General features: G+C 41.1%; 1 protein-coding gene across 9 annotated transcripts in view; it reads left to right on the forward strand.

Moving 5' to 3' along the window:
* ppip5k1a (diphosphoinositol pentakisphosphate kinase 1a) overlaps positions 1-14750 on the forward strand; it is a 254160-nt gene extending 239410 nt beyond the window's left edge. For 7 of the 9 annotated variants that reach the window (XM_059945947.1, XM_059945943.1, XM_059945945.1 and 4 more), the window contains 2 exons: positions 3803-3931; positions 7946-14750. In XM_059945947.1, coding sequence (XP_059801930.1) covers positions 3803-3931; positions 7946-8259 — 443 coding nt within the window. In that variant the 3' untranslated portion in view covers positions 8260-14750. The other 2 variants (XR_009507178.1, XM_059945951.1) reach the window with 2 other exon arrangements.
* Positions 14751-20386: the final 5636 nt, after the last annotated feature.

Genomic DNA, 20386 nt, shown 5'->3' on the forward strand with positions numbered 1-20386 from the left:
TCGCTGAGAGTTACAGTGAAATCCAATGGCCGGGAAGTCAGTACTGCAACTTTCTGTGGTGAGCAAAAGGCATGACAAGGCACAGAAGGCATCATGGTCAGCCACTGCAACCAAGGAAGGCCCTAGTTTGTGATGCTTGTTCATAACACTGGAGTTGAGCTTCTGAGGTCGAGAGAGTGGAATTGCTTCAGTGCAAAGCTTTACAAACTCTCCCGCTTAGGTTTCCTGTATCACTGGACAACAAATTTTTTCAGAAGTGTTGCTTCCTCAGAATTTTTATTTGTTTATGACAGACTGCTTGAAAATGAACACAAATATAATTTCAGACTACTTATGTCATGTAGGAATTTGGAGAAACAACAAATTAATTTTTATTGAATCTAATGTGTGTAGTTGCATAATGGTGCTGATGCTTTACAATAGTTCAACTAAGTTAAAAATATTTTGTTAATTATTTTCTCCATGACCACAATGTCCTGGTGAAACCTTTCACCATGCTCGTCACTAACAGCACCAAGATTTGCAGGGAAGAAGTCTAAATGGGAATGCAGAAAATGAATCTTTAGTGACACGTTGCATTTCATGGTTTTATATGCTTGAAGCATGCTTTCAACCAGCTGCATGTAGCTTGGTGCTCTGTAGATGCTGAGAAAAATTTCAACAACTTCCTTGAATGCCTTCCATGTGATTTTCTCCGGTCCCACTAGAAATTCTTCAAATTGCCTGTCACTGATGACCTGTTTGATTTGTGGACCAACAAAAATGCTTTCTTTAATCTCGGCATCAGTTATTCTGGGAAGCATCTGTCTCAAATATCAAAATCCTTCAGACAAATTTTTGTGCCTGGTGATAGCAAATTCCATCCTTACAGTCCCGAACCCAATAATTATTACTAAACCTGTCCTGCCATGCAGCAGCCACGCCGCCTAAGCAAGCACAAGCATGCCTGGACAAGATAGGAAACATTTTAATTGACTTGAATTATTAATTGAAATAATAAACATAAGTGATTTCAAAAAATGGTGCGTGACAGGGAAATTTCAAGGTGATTTTCATGATCAGTAGCCCAAAATTCATAAAATACACTTAAAGGTATTAAGGAAGCAAAATCTTTGTTGTCCAGTGTTGTCAGACACAATGGACAACTACCACATTGCAATACATAAAGAACTATAAATTGCTCTGTTTGTGTGTTTATATATGTATGTATATGTGTGTGTATGTATGTTTGTGTATGTGTGTGTGTAATTTCTGTTACTGTGAGTAGCTAAGCAAGTAAAAGATGACATGATTTCCAAAAGGCATAAAGATAAAGATGACACATTTCTTTAAAATGTTAGCAAGGTCACTTTATTTCCGTCTTTTATTGTTCCAAAATAACAAAAAAGGAAAAGGGCCCGAAATAAAAGTTTGGGCACCCTGCATCGTCAGTACTTAGTAACACCCCTTTTGGCAAGTATCACACCTTGTAAGTGCTTTCTGTAACCAGCTAAGAGTCTTTCAATTCTTGTTTGGGCAATTTTCACCCATTATTCCTTGCAAAAGGCTTCTAGTTCTGTGAGATTCTAGGGCCGTCTTGCATGCACTGCTCTTTTGAGGTCTATCCACAGATTTTTGATGATGTTTAGGTTGGGGGACTTTGAGGGCCATGGCAAAACCTTCAGCTTGCACCTCTTGGTAGTCCATTGTGGAGTTTGAGGTGTGTTTAGGATCATTATCCTGTTGTAGAAGCCATCCTCTTTTCACCTTCAGCTTTTTTACAGACGGTGTGATGTTTGCTTCCAGAATTTGCTGGTATTTAATTCTTCCCTCTACCAGTGAAATGTTCCCCGTGCCACTGGCTGCAAAACAAGCCCAAAGCATAATCTATCCACCCCCGTGCTTAACAATTGGCGAGGTGTTCTTTTCATTAAATTCTGCACCCTTTTTTCTCCAAACATACCTTTGCTCATTGCAGCCAAAAAGTTCTATTTTAACTTCATCGGTCCACAGGACTTGTTTCCAAAATGCATCAGGCTTGTTTAGATATTCCTTTGCAAATTTCTGACGCTGAATTTTGTGGTGAGGACGCAGGAAAGGTTTTCTTCTGATGACTCTTCCATGAAGGTCATATTTGTGCAGATGTCACTGCTCAGTAGAACAGTGCACCACCACTCCAGAGTCTGATAAATCTTCCTGAAGATCTTTTGCAGTCAAACGGGGATTTTGGTTTGCTTTTCTAGCAATCCTGCGAGCAGTTCTCTTGGAAAGTTTTCTTGGTCTTCCAGATCTCAACTTGACCTCCACCATTCCTGTTAACTGCCATTTCTTAATTACATTATGAACTGAGGAAACAGCTACCTGAAAATGCTTTGCTATCTTCTTATAGCCGCCTCCTGCTTTGTGAGCATCATTTATTTTAATTTTCAGAGTCCTAGGCAGCTGCTTAGAGGAGCCCATGGCGGCTGATTGTTGGGACAAGGTTTAGGAGTCAGGGTATTTATAAAGCTTTGAAATTTGCATCACCTGGCCTTTCCTAACGATGGCTGTGAACAAGCCATAGCCCTAACAAGCTAATTAAGGTCTGAGACCTTGGTAAAAGTTATCTGAGAGCTCAAATCTCTTGGGGGTGCCCAAACTTTTGCATGGTGCTCCTTTTCTTTTTTCACTCTAAAATTGTACAAAACAAAAATAATACGCTAATCTTGCTTGAAATGTTGAAAAGAATGATTCAGCTTTAACTTTATGACTTTTAGAGATCAGTTCATCTTCTACTCACTTAACTATTCACAGTAACAGAAATTTTGACCGGGGTGCCCAACCTTTTGCATACCACTGTATATGTGTATGTGTATATGTATACACATGTATGTATACATACAGGAAACTGGAGCACCTGCTGAATCCCTATATGGTCATGGGATAATGTACACAGCAACTCCTTACAGATATTGAATTGAACCTCAATTGCTGGTGTTGTAAAGTGTTTTGCTAACTGCTATGCTAAAATGCCGCCCCTGCAAGATTGGAATTTGAATGTTTAATTTGAAAATTTAAGTAGCCAGAATGTTGCTAATAGGTGAAGCAACACGCCTTGAAACATCTCTTCTAAATTTTGCCCTTTCTGATCTTTATATAAAGCCCAGGCTTTGGTCTTGGTGTACAAAGACAGAATTGAAGGAAAAGGTTTTTTTGACGCTCCCTTTTCTCACAGGGTGATTATTCTGATATACATCCAAGTGCACTGGCTAGCTGGTGTATATGTAGTGTGCTTGAGTCTAGCCCACAGTCAAACCATACACTTTCACTCACCAAGGGAGACTGAATGGGCATCAGCACCTGTGCCTTGAAGTTTGCTCCTAGTTTTACTTTTTCTAAATTGCCTTTTTAGACCTGTCACCCACTGAGAAAAGAGGAAAATATGTATTGCATATGACTTTTGATTCTGCAATTTTCACTAGCTCCATGGCTACCAAGGTATGGCCCTCTTAGATGCATTATCTTCCTTGCCAAAATTGTATGGTGATTGGAGACAGAACTAAGAGCATTTCTCCAATATCCTCCCGTACCAGAGCGAAGTTGATTTGAACTGAAGTCCATTAGTCCACAGGAACTACACTTGCAGGATATACATTCCTAGATGATGGCTATGTTTTAGTAGGAAAGGGGGGAGAATTTGCTATCTTTTAGCATGTTCATGACCTTGAAGCACCCAATTTATAATTCTTAAACTACTTCTGCTATTGTGTGAGTGAGCAGCTTTGTTTCTTTTAAGTTTTTTCACTAAACTCTGTGTCCTTATTTGTGGTTTACTAATTGACAGAGTTTTCAGCGATGTTTGAGACCATGGGAAGTAACCAGGCCACCGTGGATGCATATATCCCACAACAGGTTCTGCCCTCCTCAGTTGCCTCCCTCTCAATACGTTCTCGCACAGAGAAACCTCCATGGTGTAAGTAACACAAAGAAATATTGCAGCTTTCATGATTTACATTAGTTTGGGGAGTACAATGTTTACAAGTGGGGGAAAAAAAAGCTCCAGAGTTTGAAAAAGTTGGGTGAATTAACAATGTGTCTTGATTAGCTTTTTAACCTTATCATATATCCCAAAGTGCTTCATGGTGCATGGCTGAACACCAAGCTATATTGCATCATAATAGGGAGGTGACCAAAACAGTGGCCAAAGTAAATCTGAATGACTTCGGAGAGCACAAGGATTGTGAAGGACAAAATTGCAGAGGAGAGTGTACAGTTGCAAGAAAAAGTTTGTGAACCTTTGCAATTACCTGGTTTCCTGCATTAATTGCTCATAAAATGTGGTCTGATCTTCATCTAAGTTACAATAAAAGACAAACACAATCTGCCTAAACTGATAACACTCAAACAATTGCATTTTTCATGTCTTTATTGAACACATAGTTTAGTCATTTCACAGGCTGGAAAAAAGTATGTGAACCCTTGTGTTTAATAACTCATAGAACCTCTTGTAACGCAATCACCTCCAGCAAATGTTTCCTGTAGCAGCTGTTCAGACTTGCACAACAGCGAAGAGAAAATTAAGACCATTCCTCCATACAAAACTGTTTGTGTTTTTGTTACAATGGACAGGTGAACAGGGACTTTAGCAAGTTCTAGAAATTTCTGTAGGTCTTTTGCTTCTTGTTGCCCTTGGGTTCTTTTACACCTCCTTCAGCATTGCACATTGTGCTCTTGGTGCGACCTTTGCAGTACACCTACTCCTAGGGAGAGTAGCAACAGTACTGAATTTCCTACATTTGTAGATAATTTTTTTTTTACTGTTGATCTGTTGACTGATGAGCGCTCAGGTAATTAGAAATGCTTTTTAATTTGCCTACCAACACAACTGATCAACAGATGTTAAATAGCCACAGCTCTACGCACCGTCCTTGCACATCTGGAGAAGAAGGATGCTTATGTGAGAGTGCTGTTCTTGTTCTACAGTTCAGCATTCTACAGCATAATTCACTCCAGGCTTGATAAGGAGCTCAGCAACCTCGACCTTCACCCTGCCTTGTGCAGCTGGATTCTGGACTTCCTGTCAGATCGCCAGCAGGTGGTAAGAGTGGGCTCCCTCACCTCCAACCCTCTGACCCTCAACAGAGTTGTCCCTCAGGGCTAGGTACTAAGCCCACTCCTTTACTCACTGTATACCCATGATGGTGTCGCCACCCACAGCTCCAATCTGCTAATTAAATTTGCTGAATTAACTACACTGATTGGCCTAATCTCAAATAATAATGAGGCAGCCTGCAGAGAAGAAGTCATCACCCTTACACAGTGGTGTCAAGAAAACAACCTGTCCCTCAATGTCACAAAAACAAAGGAGCTGGTTGTGGACTACAGGAGGAATGGAGACAGACTAACCCCTATTGACAATAATGGATCTTGGGTTTGCGAGGATGGACAGGTTTAAGTTCCTCGGCATAAACCTCACCGAGGAGCTCACGTAATCCGTACATACAGGCTGTGTGGTGAAAAAGGCACAACAGTGCCTTTTTCACCTCAGATAGTTGAGGAAGTTTGGTATGGGCCCCCAAATCCTAAAAACTTTCTATAGAGGTACAATTGAGGGCATCCTGACTGGCTGCATCACTGCCTTGTTTGGGAACCATACTTCCCTTAATCGCAGGACTCTGCAGAGTGGCGCGGTCAGCCCAGAGCATCTGTAGATGTGAACTTCCCACTATTCAGGACATTTACAAGGACAAGTGTGTAAGAGCCTGAAGGATCATTGGGGACCCGAGTCATCCCAACCACAAACTGTTCCAACTGCTACCATCTGGAAAACTGTATCTCAACAGAAAAGCCAGGACCAACAGGCTCAGGGACAGCTTCTTCCACCAGGCCATCAGACTGATTAATTCATGCAGACACAACTGTATTTCTATGTTATATTGACTGTCCAGTTGTACATACTATTTATTATAAGTTACTATAAATTGCACATTTAGATGGAAATGTAACATAAAGACGTTTACTCATGTATATGAAAGATGTAAGTAATAAAGTCAGTTCAATTTTCTAGTCTTTTCCAGCTTCTTCTTCTAAGGTCCTCTGAAAGTTGTTTTGATTGAGGCATGGTGCACGTAAACAGATCTTTCTTGAGAAGAGCAGGCTCTGTCAGTAACCTGACTTTTGTGTCTTTTTTTATATATAGGTCAGGTCACCTTTACAACCCACACCTCCAATCTCATCTCATTGATTAGAACACCTGACTGCAAATAGCTTTTGTAGAAGGCATTACCCCAGAGGTTCATGTACTTTTTTTGAACCTAGACAGTGATTGTTTAAATGGTGTACTCAGTTTTGACTAGTCGTTCGTGTTATTAGTTTAGGCAAATTATGTTTGTCTATTAATGTGACTTAGAGGAAGATCAGACCACATTTTATGAGTAACTAACGCAGAAAACCAGGTAATTGCAAGGGGTTCACAAACCTTTTCTTGGTATTGTACGTCTGTTGATTGTAACTTCAGTTTCTATTATTCAAAGTTCAGAGTAAATTTATTATCAAAGTGTGCAATTCACCATATACTAGCCTGAGATTCATTTTCTTTCACTCACAATAGAAAAAAGAAATTTAATGGACTCAGTGAAAAACTACACACACCAACGAAGACTGAGAAACAATCAATATGCAAAAGAAAACAACCTGCGCAAATGAAGCAAATTAATTAATTTGAAAAGCCAAGAACGTGTCAGACAGAGACTTTGGCAGTCAATGTGTCAAACATAGTGGATTTTTTTAAACCCAGAACGACCACTGGAGGACTGGTAGATCCTTCCAGGGTAAAGCTATGAAGCAGTGGGAAATCTAAGCAAACCATGCCTAAAGCACTTCATTTGTCATTACATTGTTCTTTCTTTACACAGATACTAGTCCATTTAAATGAGGAAGTGTGTAACTATCTGACAACAAATAGTTTGTGAAAGTGAAGTCAAAGGTCTACCCTGCGTGCCATCAGTTAGTGCAACGCTGTAACAGCATAGGGTGTCGGAGTTCAATCCAGCATCCTCTGTTGGAACATTATATATTCCTTCCTGAGTGCGCATGGGTTTCCCCCAGGTGCTCCAATCTTCTCTAACAGTCCACGGTCAATGGGTCGTTGTAAATTGTTCTGTGATTAGGCTAGGGTTAAATTGGTGGGTTGCTGGGCAGAGCAGCTCGAAGGTCCAGAAGGGTGCACTATATCTCTAAATAAAATAACATTTTAAGAGGACTCCAGCTAAGGCTGCATTACATTCTTTGTGTCTTAGAGGTGAATATCATACAACCTTTTAAAGTGGCAATGTAAACCTTCCAAATTGTGAAGGATATCAGATATCATTAGCACACTTAAACCAATGTACTTTTAATCCATCAGCTCAGATTGCTGTCACTATTTATCAGGGATCTCTCATCACTGGTGTACAGTTAGCCAGCTGAGAATATTCCCTTCAGAAACAACTCCAGGGTGAAGGAACAATGCTGGTTGTATCACTGGTTATTCCTTCACAGTTCAGATTGTGTGCTGATATCCCTGTGGTTAAAAATAAAAATGAAGTATTATTAAAGTATGTATGTGTCACCATATACAACCCTGAGATTCAGTTTCTTGTGAACATTCACAGTAAATACAAAGAAACAAATAATAATAACAAAGCAATAAATATGGAGAATATGTGATGAAGAGTTCTTGAAATTGATTCATTAGGTTTTGGGAACAATTCAGTGATGGGTGAGTGAAGTTATCCATTCTGGTTCAAGAGCCTGATGGTTGAGGGTAATAACTGTTCCTCAACCTGGCAGTGTGGGTCTTTCTTCCTGATGGCAGCAAGTGTATCTGTAATCTGTATCTGCAGTATAATTTTTTGTAATTCAGAGGTAGGTTTCACCAGTATCTGTGTAAAGGTAATTTTCATTGTTTATTAAGTTTTTTTTAATTCCCCTGAATCTTTGAATGCAGATAGCAGCGGTCCTTCTAGCACTGTGTCAAGTGCTGGCCCATCTTCACCCAATACCTCGGACAACTCGCCCCGCTTCAGCTTCAGTGAGAAGTCGTCGCTCACGCCACAGAGCAGCGAAGAACAGCAGCAGCCTGCCCACCCGCCAACTCTGAGCCAGTCTGCCGGGCACAGTCACAAGGATCCACAGCTGAACAGCCAGGCACAGCAAGTGGCTCAAAGTCAGCAGCCATACCAGAATCACAGCGGTCCCCAGGCATCGACCAGTTTGACTGGGCAGGGACAGCAGGCAGCAGAAGATCTGGTAGAAACCTAACACCACAGACCATGAGGCCCACTCCTGAACTTTTCTTATTAAAGAGATTGATGCTGTACTGTTTATACCTCCGGGGCATAGGCCTGAGGTCAGTCCAGTAAGTTACTGCAGCACTGTAGGAGCTAGACATCTCATATTCGTACTGGTGGTCTGGTATCACCTTGCAAAATTGAACCCCACCCCCCCCACCTGCAAAGTGATTGGTCAAGTTGGGTATCAGTACCTCCCATGTGATGTATTTGTATACTGTACGCATCTTACTCCTATTACTGTACAGAAAACCAGCTATTTCTTTTTCCATGCAGTTTGTAAATTTTACAAGGTTATTTAATGATGGTCTTTTGTAAATATGGAAATATATTTCTCATGGACATGGCTGGGATTTTGGATTCCAATCTCCTGTTCTTCCCTATATCTTCACAACATTGTCATTGCTCCCAGTGAAGCAGAGAGGGAATATGATCTTTAGTATTTGAGTTCCTATTAGGTGAGATATAAAGAAGTAACTGTCTTCAACGTCCTATGAGCTGTTGACTGGACTGATTCTCAGTTTTGTCTCACTCCTGATAGACAGAATGATCTTGGCCAGGCAGGTGCTGGGAGAGTCTCTTCTTCACATGTAGCATGGAGCATCATTGGTGAAGCAACTTTCAAGATGTGATCAAGGAGGAGTCATTTCAGGAGTTGACGCTCTAAAACCCTCATCCCTGGTTGTAGAGGTTCAACTTCAGTGGTCATAAGCTGGAGAAGCAGAGTATTAAGCCAAAGATTCCTTGAATGCTGAAAATGGTCCATTTATTTGGTAAGGATCAGATAAACTTTGTTAGCTTCCAAGTTTGTGTAATCTGCCTTCTCACAGACTATCTACTTGGAGGTCTGGTGAGAAGAGTTCTGTTGGGAAACACAAGTCCCACACAATGTGCCCCAGCTAACTAGTAAGAAAATAGAAAATCCAGTCGGCTTGTTTTTTTTTATCAAAACTGGTGTCAGCAACTCATGAGGCTTTACAGTTTCAGGAGTAGAGCTATGTCTCTGAATAATAAGTCAATTTTCCTTGTAAATTTAAATATCTTAATAGATGAGCTGTGTGTTTTCTTTGAGGTGGATGTCCATGTTTATAAGTGCCTCGTGTCAGTTCATCTGTAGTTCAATTTTGACTCAGCTGGTAGCAACTTCCCTTCTGCACCACAAGTTGTCAGTTCAACTCCCACTCAGAGGTTTGAGAGTAAGGGTTTTGGCAGACAGTGGCAGTTCAAGTCTGAACTCTCACAGGTGAATAGAGATAACAACATCAGATTGAACTCTCTGCCCTCTCAGAGGGACATAAAGGACCAGTGATGCTCTTCAGCTCAAAAACTATACCTGGGCTGCCAGCATCAATAAAATATTATCTGGCTATTATCATCTTGATGTTGTACACAATAATCTGCCAGATTTTCACTCTAAAGCACACCATCCTGAGGCTGTGGAATACAGTAAATCTATGATTCTTTTTATCTGGAGAGGAAAGATTGGTCTGGGTGGCACCTTCTGATCATGCTGTGTGTGCACCAAGACCAGGTAACGTTTTTTCCCAATTAAATGTTCTAAAGTTCTTTAGATTCATGTGTGAAGAACAGGAGAAGCAACAACAGACAGCATCTCCCATGGATCCATGATCCCAACATGAGTTAATGCTTGCAGTTATTACTGTATAATAACAACAGATCCCAGCAGTAACAGCTTTGATGGGAATCAATCACTCCAGGGTCAGGATATCACAGTGTATAACAATTGGAATTGATTGTTTTGAAGCTGATTTTTGTGTTCTTTTGACTATACCTTTCTATGTGTTAAAGTTTAGCAATAGTTGCGCCAGGAAATGAATAACTGTTTTATGATGATGTGATGCATCTACTAAGTGATAGGTTGGTTGTGTGTTGAAAGTCTTCTAGGAGCACAGAATCAGTTCATAGATTTAGGTTGATGTTCCTGAAAACACTAAATAACTAGTTTTATTTTTCCTTCATTTTACATTAAGGAATCGGGTTCATTCTGCAGCACTGATAGTACATTATTTCTGCTCAGAGTTCAAATCCTTTCATGGCTGTGGAAAAGTTTTAAAACTGAATTTGATAAATCTGTGGGCTGGCATCAAAAAGAGTTTGGAGAACTTTAATATCCCTCAGTGAGGGAATTTGGCATGTATATTCCTGTACAAAATTTTCAGACCTTTGATTAAATACACAAGATATCAAGCTTCTTATGCCAAAAAACTAAAGAACCTTGAGAACATCACTGTCAGGCTTCAAATGGTGTGTCAAGTCTAATTCTGACCACCTACAATGGGAGTGTATCAAGGCATTAAAACAGGTTTACTTCTGGTTTGGACTCTATGAATCGCAATTCAAATGGACACAGGACAGAACCTTCCAATGTCCCCTGTTTTTCACTGGCACAGTGTTGCCAATGCGTTACCCCAGAGTAGATCAATGGACTTAATTTTTTTCATTAAAGTCCTCATAGCTATAGGTTCTCGCACGGAAAAAACTGACACTGCCAGCTCTTTAGTCTCAGTGTTCTGCTTTTAAGAACCAAGACTCTTAAACACATCTAAAATTAAAGATTGAAATTCTTAGAGGAAAGATTTCTATGCATTTGTTTAAAGTATCATTTTAAATCTTGGTATATTTCATAAAAATTTGGATTAAGTTAGTGGGAAGGAATGAATTATACTTTACGCTCCTAAGCTAGTGTAAACTTTCCTCAATGTTATTCTCATGAATAGCACATTGATACCAAGAAGAAGGTGTCTGATTGTGACTTGCTCCTCCCTGGTTATGATCCTGCGATACGCACTGTCTAGGTTCAACATAGACTTAGAGTTTCTGGGAATTACAGCCTCCTTAACAGGGGAAACAGGGTTATTTCAAATAATGGTCTAGTTTAACATTGTCTACCATGGAAATAGTAATTCAAAAGGCAATCAAAGACTGTTGAGCCCAGTCTGAGAAACTTGAATGGGTGTGTAACATTTTAGTACTTGGCATGGGTGCAGCCACTTAAGCTCTTTCAGTAAAACCCTTTTGTTGTTTCTAGGTGGTGTGCTGGACAGCTGGAAACGCTGAGCTTATCAGTAAAATAAGTGGAGAGGTAGCTGTTGCAGGAGCAGGGAGCTGAACTTAGAGGTTGTATGTGAGTAAGAGCTTGAGACATGTGGAATGCTTCCCGCAGCTCAATTAGTACAACTTTTTCATTTATTTTCATTGAATATTAAAGATTGGCAACATGTTTGGTTAATCCTTGTAAGTTTTAGTTAAATACTGAAAAAGATGGGGGCTGAAGACCCTCCTACTGATTCATTAATGGAGGGAGAGGAGTGAGAAGGGAGGTCAGTTAAAATTTGACGTGAGATATTCACTGTGGAAGCATGGATTGGGGAGGAAATGTCACATGAAATTAATGCTGTGGAGGTCCACCATCCTAAAGCACAGAAACAGCAGGTAGCATTGTAACTAAATGTTACAACTCTAACTGATTCGCACTCGCACCTCATAGCCAATGCAGTAGGAATTCAGTGAGAGGAGGCTGAGTGACTGGTTCCTGCCTAAAAATTGCTTTAAAAAAATTCAAGTTCTGCTCTAATCTGTTGCATCACTTTTTCAGAGGACTTTTAACAGTTCCCACAAGCAATACCAGCTGGTGCCTTTAAATAGATTAAAAAGCGATATTAAGCTCTACTTTAAAATGACTCAGTAGCACTGGCTATGATTTTGGTGAAAGGAACTGGGATATCATTTTAGATTTGAGCCTGCAGTATAGGTTTGTGCAAAGTTTCAAACTTCAATTTTTCTGGCAAAACAAATCCCAAATGTGATAAAATACAGAACTCAATGTGATGTTATTTTGTTTTGTAAACCACTAGAAGTTGACCTTACTAAAGAGAGACGCTTGGCACATTATGTCAATTCAGGGTCATTGTGTGAACATTCTGGATTAGATCTCACTTTCCTGTTCTGTCTCTTGTGTCCTTAGGCTCACGTGACCCTAAGTTCTGGAATTCCTGTCTTTAATTCTTCTTTCCTCATAAAAGTCTTATAACCTGGTCTTTAGGTAAAACCTTGTTCCATGTATTTTGTGTGTATTCATTTTTTTGTTAATTGTCATGTGAAACACTCTGGGACATTTCACTGTATTATGATGTGGTCATTAAGTTAAATATTCCTCCCTCAACTATTTCCATGTTCCAATAGCTGACTGCACAAGGAGATTTCTCCCAACTCCTTGTCACTCCCTTTCATAAGTTAAATTATTTGATAAATGATATTTTTAAATCCCTGCTATTTAGATTACCCTTTAGCTGCTTGTGGTAGTGCCATCAAATAAATAACCAGCATGACATGAAAAAGCTAGAATTCAGAAGAGATTCTTACACAGGTTTCTGTATCACACTGCTCTGTTACCTTGTCTGGAGCAGCTCTGCAGCTCTACAACTGGTATTTCTGCAGGGGAAATTGGTGAGAACTTCTAATGTGACAGATCTGCCATTCTAATAGAGACTGAGAAAATAGCAGCTATGAAGAATTTTCAGTGCATCAAGCCTTTGTTAATGGGTATGAATGGGTTTGCTGAAATGGTTCATAGTACAGTACTAGGGATATGGTGTATTTAAATTATTAATCAGTATTTTTTAAGTGGCTTTGCCAAATAAAGCTGGGGGACTGTAGCAGAAATATGGTCTTCGCTTGTGTAGAAACCATATAGGAGTGCCTACTGAAACTGAACATAAGAGTACTGCAGCAAGATACATAGCACAGGAGGAACTCAGCGGATCAGGCTGCATCCATGGAGGAAAGTGGACAGTTGGCATTTCAAGTTAATGCCCTTCATGTTGGCCGACTTGCTGAGTTCCTCCAGTTTGTTGTGTGTTGCTCCAGGTTCCAGCTTCGGCAATTTCTCTAGTGTCTCTCCAAAGTACTGTGGGTCTGGGAATCTGAACTATTTTTAAACCATTGAACAATTCAACTTGAAACATAGCAGAACCATTTTAAAAACAAAATGCTTTTGATCACTGAAAATGATGAAAAATCATTGAGCTACAAAAGCTTATTGACTTTTTTGATTGAGTTCAATCTCACTTAAAGGACTTGCACCACATATGATCTCCATCCCTTCTGTTTCCCAAGGGGGCATCCAGTCCCCAAGAGTCCATTCATCCTGATTGTTTTGCCGGTAACATTCTTTATGCAAAGTGTTTTGTGTGATCTCTGTTTTTCTCTCTCTCTGACATTTCTATGGCTCTTTTTGATCTGGTGCTTAATCCCTGCCCATCAGATTGTTGCTGTTTGTTGCTTCATAGTTGATCCTGCAATAGTGAAAGTTATAAGTAAGTTTCCTTAAGCCGATTTGATGCACTCTCCCAGTAATTAACAGTGAGTTATTGAGTTGTACTTATCACGTGATGTTTGTGCAAGAATTGCATTGCTTAATCAGTTCTTCACTTGCATAAATATCTTTGCACTTTTTGTATATTTTCTAAGGAAAATGTCAGAACAATATATTTGATAGATTGACCACTGTGCGTTATTTATATTACTGAATCGAAAGTTTTCAGCATGGTTTGGAAACTGGGTGTCAGAACAAGGAACAACATCACAAAATGATAAGCAATGAAGCTCACTCAGGTGTCAGTAGGCATTAGGGTTCTGTAGGTTGAATCTGCATCTCCTCTTGTGTCTGGACAAAGGTTATTGGATAGTGAGCCTCCTCATGATGCTTATACAAGATATTAGTGGAAGCTTTTTGGTAATTGAAATGCAATTATGAAATTAGCAGACCTTATCAGATCAACGGGGAGCAATAGGATAGCCCTATTGTAGATTAAATAATCTTTGTATTTTGCCCAGCATTGCTTTCTTGCTATTTTCAACTTGTATGCATTTGTTTTTTATCTCTCTCTCTATTGAAATTCTTAGGTCATTTTCCAGATCTTGAACTTTATTTGTGAGGTGAGGAGTTTATCATTCACATCAGTTTTGTGGAAATCTTCCCATGAGACTGACCTAACTGATAAACTCCACACCTAGCCTGGATCCCTCATTTCCCGTGGTAGACTTGGAAAAAGTTATCCCTCCCTGGGTCAGATAGGTGGGTTAGAGGACAAGCTCGTTCAATGGATTTATTCTGTTAGTGATCCCGTATACTGGCTTGACCTTGTTGGGAAATCCCTGCCACGTAAATCTCTTATTCACATGCTGAGATGTTCTGTACAGCAGGAATGTGTAACCAGGAACCTCAGAAAGTGATGCACAGTTCTTTATCAGAGAGTAAAGTGTTTTTTTTAAAGATTGGTTTATTTCTTTGTGATGTTGGGGAAGGGAGATGGGAATTGGAATGCATGGGAAGGATTGTAATACTCATGGAATCATGATATCTTAACTTATTAAAATATTTTCCATTGTGTGTTTTACAAATGATTTCATTAATAAAGCTTGAGAAATGCAACAAAATCACTTACTGTTGTGCGGTATATCAGTGCAAGCTTGGGATGAATCAAGAGAGTTTGAATACAATTTACCTGGAACCTTCTAAGATCATACTAAAAGCATTAAAAGACTAGATGCTGGGATCTGGAGCAAAAGAAATCAAGCTGCTGGAGAAACTTAGCAGGTCAGGGAGTTGAACTGAGCAGGAGTATGAGAAGATAACTACCATTTCATTTGGGTTCACGCTCAAGATTAAAAAGGCAGCACTTTTGTTTTTCGGAGTTGGACTGTGACAAATCACTGACCAGGATTACGAGATGAGAGCTGCCTTTTCACTCGGGTTTGTCCTCTCAAGGTTAAAAGCACATCGCTTCACAGCAGTCTTTCCATAGTTGGACTGTGGCCAATCACTGAGTGGGATTCATTAGAAAGGGCAAGTAAAAATAAGGCAGGTGCAAGTGGAGTGGCCATTGTGCGAATGGCCCAGTGTTGGAGTGACTTTGGCTCATCAGGCTTGGACAAGGTAAATATCTGATAAGTTTCTCGTTTTTTTGTTTTTCTTCTTTGTTAGTCTTCATTCCTGGTCTGTTAGAGCACAGTTAGTGCAGTAAGAAAGTTCCAGGAGCAGTGTTTTGTTCTGTGTGAGAGATCTGGGAATTCTGGGAGACCTCCAGCCTCCCAGATAACCACACCTGTACCTGTTGCACTGAGCTGCAGCTCCTCAGAGAACGTATTTAGGAACCAGAGCTGCAGCTTGATGACCTTCAGCTCATATAGTAGAATGAGGGGGTGATAGAAAGGAGCTACAGCAAGGTAGTCACCTGTAGGTTCCAGGAGGCAGGAAACTGGGTGATTGTCAAGAGAAGGAAGGGAAACGGGTGGCTGGAGCAGTGTACCCCAGTGGCTGTTCTCCTCAATAATAAGTATACCACTTTGGGTATTGTTGAGTGGGGTGGCCTACCAGGGAGAAACCACAGTGACTGTGATTCTGGCACTGAGTCTGGTGCTGTGCTCAGATGAGAAGAGAGGTCAAGAGACCTGCAGTGGTGATAGGAGATTGCATAGTCAGAGGAACAGAGACGAGATTCTGTGGACACGATAAAGGCACCCAGATGGTATGTTGCTCCTAGGTGCCAGGGTCAAGGATGTCTCGGATTGGGTCCATGGCATTCTAAAGGGGGAGGGGGAGCAGTCAGAAATCTTGGTACATATTGGGACCAATGACATAAGTAGGAAAGGTGAGGAGGTCCTGAAGAAAGATTTTGGGGGCTAGGTAAAAAACTGAAAACAAGACCTCCAAGGTAGTAATCTCTGAATTTCTGCCTGTGCCATGCACCAGTGAGGGTAAGAATAGGAGCATTTGGCAGAATGCCTGGCTGAGGAACTGGTACAGGGGCAGGGGTTCAGATTTCAGGATTATTGGGATCTCTTCTGGGGAAGGTACAACCTATGCAAAGGGGACAGGTTACACCTGAACCCGAGGGGGACCAATATTCTTGTGGTTAGGTTTGCTAAAGCTGTTCAGGAGCTTGTAAACTAATTTGGCAGGGAGATGAAAACCAGAGTGATAGTGTTGAGGATGGGTTAAGTGGTTTTCAAACAGAGGCAGTGTGTCATGAGGCTGCTAATAAGGAAAGGCTGATGATTAGGCAAAAATGCAGTCAACAGGATGAATTGCAATGCAAAAGGAGGATGAAATAAAAAAGGGTGAATGCAGGACTGAAGATGTTATATTTTAATGCTCGCAGTATACAGAATAAGGTTAAGGAACATAGCACAGTACAGATTGGCATGTATTGAATTGCGTATTGAATCACTGAATTGTGGCTGAAAGAAGATTATACCTGGGAGCTTAATGGCCAAGGATACATGTCGTATTGAAAGGGTAGGCAGAGGGGGTGCAGTGGCTCTTTTGGTAAAAAAATAAATCAAACCGTTAGAAAGAGTTGTCATAAGATCAGAAGGTGTTGAATCACTATGTGTAGAGCTAAGGAACTGCAAGGGTAAAAAGACCCTGATGGGAGTTATATACAGACACCCAGCCAGTAGCAAAGATGTGATCTACAGATTACAAAAGAAGATAGAAAATGCATGTCAAAAGGGCAGTGTTACAAAAGTCATGGGGGATTTCAAAATGCAGCTAGATTGGAAAAATCAGGTTGGTGCTGGATGGATCCCATGAAGGGAAATTTCTAGATTAGTAAACACAAAGTGCACTGCAGATGCTGTGGTCAAATCAAGATGTACAGATGCTGCCTGACCTGCTGAGTTCATCCAGCTTTTTTGTACATCTTGAAATTTCTAGATTGACTGTGAGCTCGTGGTTGAGCCCACTAGGGTATTAATTAATCTGGATTGTTTTGGGCAGTGAACCAGAATTGATTAGAGAGCTTAAGCTAAAGGAACCCTTAGGGAGCCAGTGATCATATTTTGATAGAATACAATCTATAATTTCAGAAGGAGAAGCTGAAGTCAGATGTATCAGTATTACAGTGGAGTAAAGGGAATTACAGAGGCATGAGAGAGGAACTGACCAAAATTAATTGGGAAAGAACATTGGTGGCAGGGATGACAGCAGAGCAGCAATGGCTGGAATTTCTGGGAGCAATTTGGAAGGCGCAGAATATCTACATCACAAAGAGGAAAAAGTATTCTAAATGCAGAATGACACATCCATGGCTGACAAGAGAAGTCAAAGCCAAAGAGAGGACATATAATAGAGCAAAAATTAGTGGGAAGTTAGAGGATTGTGAAGCCTTTAAAAACCAACAGAAGGCAACCTAAAAAGTCATAAAGAAGGAAAAGATGGAATACAAAGCCATCTTTATAATAATAAAGAGTGTAATTCTCTGTAAGGTTTCACTGCTATGGTAATGGTTTCTCTGTAGCAGCAATGTTTGGGTTGTAACTAGAGATAACGGGGACTTTGGAATGTATGTTAGCCAATGAGAGGCATATTGTTCATTCTGTGGGCCTGGGAGCAGGGATTTTGTGGTCTTTTGTCAGCGAGAGATGAAAAGAGAAGACACGATTGGAAAGAGTTGGTAAATCGCCGGACAGAGTGGACTCGGAGCAAGGGTCCGATGGTCAGTAACGCTTGGAGGAGGTCGATGGCGGTTAAATGGACGATTCCATGCACTTTATAAAAGCTAAAGAGAAGGCATATAATAGAGCAAAAATTAGTGGGAAGTGAGAGGAAGTGCTTCAACTTGCACTTTAGACTTTCATTAAAATGGGCCCTTTTTCTTTTTATTTTCTTTACTAACCTTATAGTCAGATTAAGATTTATAAAGTTCAATAGTTTCATTACATATGGTGTAATGTCTGATATTTTGCGGTTCGGATTTGTAACTGGGCAACACATCACGCAGCATCCACACAAACGAGATTTCTCAGTTTGGCTGGGCCAGAGGCTGTCTTACCCTAGACAAACACGTGCTGGCCGAACGTCAGGGTTACAAGAGGATACCAGAACATGGCCTCTGATTGTACGTGGCCTATCGGTGGCTATAAATGGAGCACCAATTGTGAGTTAAATAGCAGGTCTGGTTCATGCATAAAAGGGAGACACTGCCTAGCAGAGCGGTCATCAGGGAGTGATCTGAGGCAGAGTGGTAGGGCTTCAGCAATACCAGGTCGAGGCGAGGTAATTTACCTGTTAGGAATAGGAAGTATATCTGTGAGGCCAATGTTCTGTACTGGGTGTCAAATGTGGGAAGTTCGGAGGCCCCGAGCCTCCTGGATGGCCATATCTGCACCTGGTGTGACAAGCTGCAGCTCCTTAGGGATTGGGTTAGGGAACTGGAAATGCAGCTGGATGACCTTCATCTGGTCAGGGAAAGTGAGGAGGTGATAGGAGCTGTAGGCAAGTAGTCATGCCGGGGCCTCGGAAGACAGATAAGTGGATAACAGTCAGGAGTGGAAAGATCAGGAGTCTAATACTAGAGAGTACCCTGTGGCTGTCCCCCTTAACAATAAGTACTCCTGTTTGAGTACTGTTGGGAGGGAGAAGGCAGACCTGGGGGACGCAACAGTGGCCGTGCCTCTGGCACAGAGTCTGGCCCTGTGGCTCAGAAGAGTAGGGAAAGGAAGAAGGGAGCAGTAATAATCGGGGTCAGACAGGTAATTCTGTGGATGCAGGAAAGAAAGGCAGATGGTAGTTTGCCTCCCAGGTGCCAGGGTCCGGATGATCGCGTCCACGATATCCTGAAGTGGGAAGGTGAATGGCCAGAGGTCGTGGTACATATTGGTACCAATGACATAGGTAGGAAAAGGGAGGGGATCCTGAAAACAATACAGGGAGTTAGGAAAGAAGTTGAGAAGCAGGACCTCAAAGGTAGTATTCTTGGGATTACTGCCTGTGCCACACGACAGTGAATATAGGAATAGTGTGAGGTGGAGGATAAATATGTGGCTGAAGGATTGGAGCAGGGTGCAGAGATTCAGATTTCTGGATCATTGGGACCTCTTTGGGGCAGGCACGACCTGTACAAAAAGGACGGGTTGCACTTGAATCCCGGGGGACCAATATCCTGGCAGGAGGTTTGCTAAGGCTATTGGGGAGAGTTTAAACTAGAATTGCTGGGGGGGTGTGAGAGAATGAGATGGAGGAAGGGTTGGTTGGCTCACATATAGAGAAAGCTTGGAGACAGTGCGAGGGGGAAGATAGGCAGGTGATAGAGAAGCAATACACTCAGACTGATGGTTTGAGATGTGTCTATTTTAATGCAAGAAGAATCATGAACAAAGCAGATGAGCTTAAAGCGTGAATCAGTATTAGAGCTATGATGTTGTGGCCATTATAGAGACTTGGATGGCTCAGGCATGAGTGGTTACTTCGAGTGCCAGGCTTCAGATGTTTCAGAAAGGACAGTGAGGGAGGCAAAAGAGGTGAGGGTGTGGCTCTGCTGATCAGAGATAGTGTCATGGCTGCAGAACAGGAAGAAGTCATGGAGGGATTGTCTACTGAGTCTCTGTGGGTGGAAGTTAGAAACAGGAAGGGGTCAATAACCCTACTAGGTGTTTTTTATAGACCACCCAATAGAAACAGGGACATTGAGGAGCAGATAGGGAGACAGATTCTGGAAAGGTGCAATAATAACAGGGTTGTCATGATGGGAGATTTTAATTTCCCAAATATTGATTGGCCTCTCCCTAGAGCAAGGGGTTTAGATGGGGTGGAATTTGTTAAGTGGGTTCAAGAAGGTTTCCTGACACAATACGTAGATCAGCTTTTAAGAGATCTGGTATTGGGAAATGAATCTGGTCAGGTGTCAGATCTCTCAGTGGAAGAGTATTTTGGAGATAGTGATCACAATTCTATCTCCTTTACCACAGCATTGGAGAGGGATAGGAACAGACAAGTTAGGAAAGCGTTTAATTGGAGTAAGGGGAAATATGAAACTATCAGGCAGGAACTTGGAAGCATAAATTGGGAACAGATGTTCTCAGGGAAACATACGGAAGAAATGTGGCAAATGTTCAGTGGATATTTGTGTGGGGTTCTGTGTAGATACGTTCCAATGACACAGGGAAAGGATGGTATGGTACATGAACCGTGGTGTACAAAGGCTGTTGAAAGTTTAGTCAAGAAGAAAAGAAAAGCTTATGAAAGGTTCAAAAAGTTCAGTATTGATAGAGATCTAGATCATAAGGCTAGCAGG

This window comes from Hypanus sabinus, chromosome 21 (assembly GCF_030144855.1).
Source record: "Hypanus sabinus isolate sHypSab1 chromosome 21, sHypSab1.hap1, whole genome shotgun sequence".
In the NCBI taxonomy this organism is placed as follows: Eukaryota; Metazoa; Chordata; class Chondrichthyes; order Myliobatiformes; family Dasyatidae; genus Hypanus; species Hypanus sabinus.